This window comes from Sinocyclocheilus anshuiensis, unplaced genomic scaffold, assembly GCF_001515605.1.
Source record: "Sinocyclocheilus anshuiensis isolate Anshui unplaced genomic scaffold, SAMN03320099.WGS_v1.1 scaffold626, whole genome shotgun sequence".
Lineage (NCBI taxonomy): Eukaryota > Metazoa > Chordata > Actinopteri > Cypriniformes > Cyprinidae > Sinocyclocheilus > Sinocyclocheilus anshuiensis.
The window spans coordinates 273,795-282,021 of record NW_015544167.1 but is presented as its reverse complement, the minus strand read 5'-3'; the positions used below and the strand labels follow the sequence as shown (position 1 = coordinate 282,021).

Here is an 8,227-nt window from a genome sequence, read left to right as displayed (position 1 = left end):
ATCCACGGAGAGTGGAGATTATACCCTTTGACAGTCAATATGATTTGGAGTGTATTTGGCAGGGCGGAGGTGGTTCTCTTCGCATCAGCGGAAAACACTCACTGCCCGCTGTTTTATTCACTGACACACTCTCCCCTGGGAGTGGATGCACTAGCTCATAGCTGGCCGAAAGTATGCAAGTATGCTTTTCCTCCAGTGAAACTTCTGCCTCCTGTGCTTTGCAAAATCAGAGAGGAAAGGGAATCTGTTCTGTTAGTGGCACCGAAATGGCCCAATCAGCCGTGGTTCCCAGAACTGGTGGAGATGCTGGTATTTGCTATCTCTGAGGCTAGGGCTCCTTCCACTAGACGTCTTTACACACATAAATGGAGAGTTTTCACAAATTGGTGCGGGTCGCGGGGCGAAGAGCCATTCAACTACCCAATACCAATAATTCTTGCCTTCCTTCAAGAGCAAAAAAAATTAAAAAAATTAAAAAAAAACCCGTTCGAGCCCATACAATCAGCGAGCTGTATTGTCAGTTGACGACTCGTGTATTGAGATCGGGCCAGGTGATTGCAGACTCAACTTAAAGCCTAGGAAGGCTTTTGACGAATAAATCAAAAGTAGCCACTGCCACTTAATTCGAATCGCTAGTGTCTGTGAATATTAAAATGCAAAAAGACGGTTTAAATATGAATCCTGCATGTTCCGCTTGCCTCTGTATGTATGAATGGCGGAAACACGGTTTTGTTTACTACACAAATACTGAAGCACGTGTGACGCTCGCGGTGATTTCCGGACTCTGCGTCTCATTATATGACGGCATGAACACAAAAACTTAATCCCCAGAGCTGCTGTAGAGCTGCTGTGAGAGTCACTTCGTGAGAATTTTACCATTTCATTTGAGAAAACTAGCATCATCATACTGTATACACACAGAAACTTCATGGCAACCTGTCAAAATAAAAGTACGGTTTAACATGTAACAGAAATATATTACTCATGTATTACTTTTGTAAAGTATGATGTACATCTTTAAATATTAAATTTTCTATCAAATTTAAATAAAACAATTAAATGCTAAAAATAAATATTACAACTAGATTAATCACGTAATTGTAGAAACAAATTATACAATTATTAGCCTATAAAAAAATGTTTTAAAGGAATATTCACACAATTGTTCCATGTATTAATTTCAACATTAATTTTTTTGGTTTGTTTATTTAAACTATTATTATTATTATAAAATTATAATATAATAATATATAACTATAAAATTATTATTATTTAATTTTTGGTTTGTTTGCCAAAAAATAAAAGGGTTTGTTCAAAATTTTGAAATTGAGACTTTTGGACTTATTTTTTCACTGAAATAAATGTTTTTGTAATTACACAGAGAGTAAAGTACCGAAATTCAGGTACCGATACCAGTACCGTACCAGTTAAAATGTGAACGGTACCCAACCCTAATCACAACATCATCATCACCGACATTATCACAATCATCATTACTATCACTGAATCAAATGCATCACTAATCACCATCACAACATCATCACCAACACTATCACAATCATCATTACTATCATCAAATCAAATGCATCATTATCATCACATCACTAAAACTATCATAATCACCACTAAATCATCACATCACCTCCATCATAATCATCATCATGGTCATCACACCATTATCATCACCCCCACAACATCATGACATCAACATCATCACCATCATCATCATGACCAATATACCGTTATCAACACAACACCATCAACATTCCCACAATACCATCACATTATCTCCCCATCATAGTCACCACTGTCATCACCATTACATTACTATTATGAAATCACAATCATCATCACCTTTGAGAGAGCAGGGGACGGTGATCTTGATGAAGCTAGCAGGATTGTCTTCTAGAGACAATGCCTCCACCAGACAGTAAGCTTCAGCAGACCAGCTCAGATAGATGCCCTTCCTCCAATAGATCCTGTTTGGTCTCAATGCTTTTTCTGCAGAGTACACACACATTCGAAACCACCTCAATTCTTATTCATTTGACAGACCCAAGCAACGTACAGTGCATTCAAGCAATAATTTTATAATACATAGTATTAGTATGTTTGTACCTTGGGAATCAAACCTATGTTCGTGCCATGGCAAGTGCAATGTTCAACTAGTTACAAGAATTTTATTTATGCTGACTTCCAGTGTTTGTGTTGTGTTACCTTTGCTGTAGAGCAGGAAAGCAGACACTTCCAGCAGACGGCTGATCTGTCTGGACCAGTAGCCCATGGGGAAGTATGGCATCTCATAAAGCCGAACAATCACCTCTGAATTCTCACAGTGAGGAAGCTCAATCACCGGCCTTTGATCTGACAGGCTGGGGACATATCAAACATTTCAAATTACCACCATACAACACTCTCTATCATTTTAATTTAAAAAGCGGTCCTATCACTACCTGCTAGGTATAAGTAACTGGTCATCTCTGAAGGGAAGAGCTATTTGAAACTTTTCCAATAGTTTGAAGTACTGAGTCAGATGATCCTTTGGGAAACAGCGACTTTTGTTCAGAAACTTTTCTACAGTGGTTCGCTGCACCACTCCTCTAGTGCTGTCCCACTGACCAGTGCTCCTCAGAGTGAGCGTCTGTCAATCAGCACAACAGATGAGACATTACTGTTATGAATGAATCACAAGGAGGAGCAAGGTGTGTGTGTGTGTGAGTGTTTAACCTGTGAGATGATGTTTGAAAGCCATTGTGGGTCAATGAAGTACAAATCCTTTAGCTGAAGCACTGGATCATCAAAGTGCAGCAGGACACCTAGAGACAAACACAGACAGAAGGTCTGTTTACAAGGTTAAAACAATAACTCCAATATGTAAAAAGACAACTGAAAACTAGCAAAAATGCATAACCAGTTATGCATGGTGAAAACTTTCCTTCACAGGACAACACATTGAAATCTGATGCTTACATAAAAATCAACCCTTAGGAACATGCAAGTGCCCAAAACTGAAGAAACAACCAAATATTGGACATAAACAGCGAGAAGACATCAGAAAGGGATTCAGGAGTGAAACAACTCTCACCAGCCTCGCTGAGGAAGTGGATAGCGTGGGGTAACTCTCCCTCCTCTAACTGCAGCTGTGTTTCCTGTATGATCTCCAGCAGTCTGCTGTGTCTGAGCACTGGGAAATCAGTGGGTACATGTGACCTCTCCTGTAAAACTCTCCTCTCCAACTCCACATAACAGTCTGGAATCAGCTGCCCCATTACCGGCTGACCCTGGATCTGCCAATGCCACACACACAATTCATTAAATAAATACAATGCAATGAAAACCAGTTTGAAGGACATGATCACCCTTGTTAAAAAGAAGTACACTTTGGTATACTTTAATAAGAATAACTATGTAAATAACAATCTTTATAAATGCAAACTAAATGTAATGTTTTTTGATTGTTTTTTTTGGCAAATCCCCCCCTCACTGTAGCTCTCCAATCAAATCTCAAATTAAATCACCATGGCAGGTTTGACATCTGCACAAAAAAATCACCTTGAACCCAATCAGCTCTCTATACATGGCTTTGCGTAACCTGCTGATAGACTCCGACTCCTCACAGGCACATAGTATGTGGTTCTCTTTGATCACTGGAAAGCACGGTTGAGACAGCAGCTCCTCTCGCAGCTTCCGAACACACTCCTGTTGGTGGTGCTCTTCACACACATCTGCATGAGTTCCAACCACAATCACAGGAGACTGTCCAGCTACAGCCTTAGAAAAACAGACATGCATGTTTCTGAAACATTTCATTTAGATATAGACTCATTTGTAATATTTCTCAAAGTTAAAGACAGTTTGGACATCAAAATACTGTCATGTCCAACTGTATGTTTTGGTAACATTATGTAGTATACATAGTATATCCAACTTTATTTGCATACATACTGTATAGTAGATTAATTTAGTGATCAAATTTAATACCTTTAGGGAAATATGTTAATATTTTGTAATGATCATTTAAATCTGACTAATTTGTAAATTGTTTGTCATAAATCAACATCTCAAGAAAATGTTACGGGGTTTCAAATCACAATATGACTTCCTGTTACGAAACTGGACATTGATTTCATACATGTCCACTCTAAAGGACACCAGGACTTAAAACATGTTTATTACACATTTTGGGAGACACAACAAATAAATAAATAGGGAAATAAATTATATATTAATATTCAGATCAATTATTAGACATTATTATGAAAATCTTGCCAATTATTACTCCCATTATTACACTTCTTTTTTCATTACATGTTGCCCCAAAAACACATTAATATGCAAATTAGATACAGTATATATAATGGAAAAAAAACTGTTTATGGCCATTTTACACACATATTGCATAAAGCAAAATGGTATATCAAATCATTCTGTTATAACTTTCATAACACAGTTGAGAATCATCTTTATACAAAGTTTGGTATAAAAAATAAAAATTGATTGGTGATTTAAAAAAAGGCAATTTTAAGTCTTATTTTGACGTAACAAAGTGATAATATATCGAAGTGTGTGAGTTGTTTACTTACTTTTTTAAATGAGTCTTCCATTAGAACCCTATTGTTCATTCAGACTGATTCGAACACGCATGAACACAAGAGCGAAGGGATTTATCGCATGAACCAATCACAGCCGAACATAACCAGTCATATCCAATCATATCGCAATGGAGGCATTGCCTCCTCTCATGTGATTTTCCCCCATTCATCTCAATAACCCCCCACCAAACTCACAGCACACTTTAGTTGGTCTGTTAAAACTCAATGGGCTCAGGGGAGGCGAGAGAGACGCGGACGCTGTTACTTTACCTGCTGGTGTCGCTGTTGGACAATGTTTCTTTAGAAAAACAAGTGATTTATACACTTTTTAATGTTATATTTTGTTATATTGGCATTGTTTTATTTTTTTAATTCGAATTTTTTTTCTCATCCAATATTTTGAAGAGACACTGCCTCCCTTGCCTACTTGGAGGAAACGCTCCTGATGTGTATATATATATATCCAACTTTATCCACATACATACAGTATACTCACATAGTATTTACTATATAGCAAATCTCAACTGCATGATTGCTTGTATTATCCAAATCTATACTATATTATCGTCCAGCTCTAATCTTCTAAATGTGACTATAAAGGCTTGAAGATATCAAGGTATTTTTAACATTAACATGATGATTTCCTGTAAAGCTGCTTTAAAACAATGTATGTTGTGAAACGCGCTTTACAAATAAATTTGACTTGATGTGACTTACATTTTAGATTATGCTGCAGTTGTTAAAAAGTTGTACTGCAACAAGACCTAACATGTAAACATGCGAAAAGTGTGTTGTAAATGCATTCTGTGCTTGCTGGAAGGAGCTAAATGTTAAACTTACTTTAATGTTAAAGAGCCAGGGTTTGATGGCATCTATCTCACTGGGTCCTTTACTCAGGTCATACAGCACTAGATAGAGCGCCCTGGAGCTCATAAAGTGAGGGTGAAATCCACTGCACTCTTCACCACCTACACACCGACAGAAAGAGAAAAACCCGCTATTTCCTACTGACATTGTTTTCATTTTTGGTATGTTGCTAGTATCGTGAAGATGCTTACCCGAGAACTCCCAAACATTCAGCAGCATGTTCCTCTTGTCTTTGTTTCTGATGGCCCAGTCTCTGACGCTGACGCCGACGGTGTGCTGATCAGATCGCCACTGACAGCGTTTCAGCTTCATCAGCTGATGAATCAAAGAACTTTTCCCGCTACATGGGCTGCCGACCACAATGAGTTTCATGCGGTAATACGGCACAGCTTTCTTCAGACGCTGCTGCAAGAACCTGTAATAACCACAGCGTTCACATTCAGACTTGAATTGGTTTGACAAGGTATTTGCAATTGAAACAGGATATTTGGGCGGGGCATATTAACAGGTTCCTCTCTTTTTTTAATATTCAGTAACTTTTCTCAAAACTTTAGATTCTAGAAAAACACATGCAGACAGATTTAGACCTGATGATGTCTTTGGTTTTGTTCCCAATGTGTTTGAGGTCCATCTGGAGCTGCAGACCATCTAGAGGTAGATCCCATAAATGAACCAACTTCCCCATCTCATCAGGTAAAGAGCGCAAACCTTCATTCTGACTGAAATCTAGAGACGTCAGGTCCTCCAACATACCAATCTGAGGAGGGATCTGAAGCACAAAAGAAGAAAACCCAAGCTTCTCAACATTTTCTAACAATTATAGGCACAAAGACAGACCAAAAGTGTTCAGCTGAATCAGAGTATGATATGAATCGTACCTCAGTGAGTTTGTTGGAGCTCAAATGAAGTTTTTCCAGTCTGGCCCACTTGTACACCGGGCCACTCAGGTCGAGCACAGAGATGTGATTATGACTGAACATCAGCTCTCTTAGGTTTACACTGACCCACAAAGCCGGTCCCGGCAGAACACTAATACTGTTATTCCTCATGTCCACCGAACGCAAACTAACCAGACAAAGAGACAGGTGAGGGAGAGGGTTCAAAACAGGTTCAAAACAAGTCAAGCTTTATTAACAGCATTTATTAATTATACAATTATTAAGACTTTAGGAAGTCTCATGTTAGTATGTACAGTATAAAGTCACGGTTACAGTCGATACAGCATGTATTTTAATGTGTATTCTGGTGGAATGACTTGCCACACAAACTTCCACTGTAAGTGCATTACTGCAGACTAATGTTTGTACAAACTTATGGATGAGTTCAAACTATTTTCAAAAGCACATAACCGATGCTGTTGATAAAGTTATATTGAAATAGGTTCATTTGAGACACACACACACACACAAAATAAAAAGCACTTACTTTGGCAAGCTGATGATTATTTCAGGAACACTTGTGAAATTGTTCTGTGATAGTTTAACAGTGGTTATTTTTGAAGGAAGGTGTGACAATGAACCTGCATGAAAACAAGAAATGATAGAAATTCTGTACAACAGAGACCAATTTTACAGAATTGTCCAACTTAGTTTTCGTGAAACGCTTTTAAAAAACCTCTGTAATGACATATTTCTGATTGAAACTGAATATTCAGATAGAAAATAAGTAGTGGAGAACTTGATATTATCCCACGTGAGCTGAATGGATGGTGAAAAGTAGGCACCCAATACCATTTTGTGGCGGCTTCTATTAAGGCTGTAACTCTATGTGTGTTATATTAACTGTCACTGCTTGGCGCTCTTTTTTCGTTATCTTTTTTGGTACTTTAAAATCTTTTAGTGATCTCCTCCCCCTAAGTGGGCAGTGTCAAGTGTCATTACAAAATGTATTACGGTATTTTACGATCAAAACTTTTTATAATCTTGACAAAATGCATTTCGTTGTAAAGGTCTGAGTCTCAAGATTCCGTATTTGGTGATAGAAGTAATATTGACAGAGAAATTTAGACATTTGTGACAGAAAAATTCATAAAAAAAAAAAAAAAAATCAGTGGAGTTTGGGTGTCACCCGGTGGCTGTCTGTTGGTATAACACCCTAAATAAAATCTCAGAGGAACCTCAATTTTTTTTATATCAAGTTCAAATTTGGAACATAACTTATTTAGACATAAGGCTTTAATTTTATAGCAATTTTAGAGTAAAACCTGTTATGAAAAATATTTATTTTATAAATAAAAAAAAATTAGTACAGCACATTTTCTTTACAGTAAATTTAAACTTCTATAACTTTTTTATACTTTCATATTTTGAAATGATTTCACTTCTGCAATAATTTCCTGATTGTCTTCTTTAAAAAGAGGCTGGTATTCAAAAGCGTTTATATGAATTATAACAATTTAAGTTTGGATAGTGCACTTTGACGTCTTGCTTGCAGCAGCAGCAATAATCTACAAATACAGCAATGACCAACAGCAGCAGCAATTCCGCCAAGACCAAATACATTAACATTGTCATATCCATCACCATGCTAAAATCTCCCGAGAGTTCTCATGATTGAACTGGCATTAAATCACTGTGTAAACTATTGTAAAGATTTTAGAAAGGCTGTATTATTTACAACAGTAGCTTGAAACTTTGCTTTTCTTAAAACTAAAACTATTAAAAATTATTTTGCTAACTGAAAAAAGCTCAAATAATTTTAAAAAATTAATTAATGCTACATTAGGGCTGCACGATAAATCGCATGCGATATTTAATGCGCATCTTGTC

The 8,227-nt window shown here is 37.1% G+C and overlaps 1 protein-coding gene across 1 annotated transcript in view; it reads right to left on the bottom strand.

The window, feature by feature from the left end:
• lrrk2 (leucine-rich repeat kinase 2) overlaps window positions 1–8,227 on the bottom strand; it is a 46,712-nt gene that overhangs the window by 17,927 nt on the left and 20,558 nt on the right. Inside the window, exons 24-34 of the mRNA XM_016496028.1 lie at window positions 6,885–6,978; window positions 6,338–6,524; window positions 6,047–6,228; window positions 5,651–5,874; window positions 5,433–5,560; window positions 3,553–3,771; window positions 3,086–3,287; window positions 2,728–2,816; window positions 2,454–2,641; window positions 2,218–2,372; window positions 1,855–2,001 (exon numbers count right to left, since the gene is read on the bottom strand). Coding sequence (XP_016351514.1) covers window positions 1,855–2,001; window positions 2,218–2,372; window positions 2,454–2,641; window positions 2,728–2,816; window positions 3,086–3,287; window positions 3,553–3,771; window positions 5,433–5,560; window positions 5,651–5,874; window positions 6,047–6,228; window positions 6,338–6,524; window positions 6,885–6,978 — 1,815 coding nt within the window. The remainder of the gene's footprint in view (window positions 1–1,854; window positions 2,002–2,217; window positions 2,373–2,453; window positions 2,642–2,727; window positions 2,817–3,085; window positions 3,288–3,552; window positions 3,772–5,432; window positions 5,561–5,650; window positions 5,875–6,046; window positions 6,229–6,337; window positions 6,525–6,884; window positions 6,979–8,227) is intronic.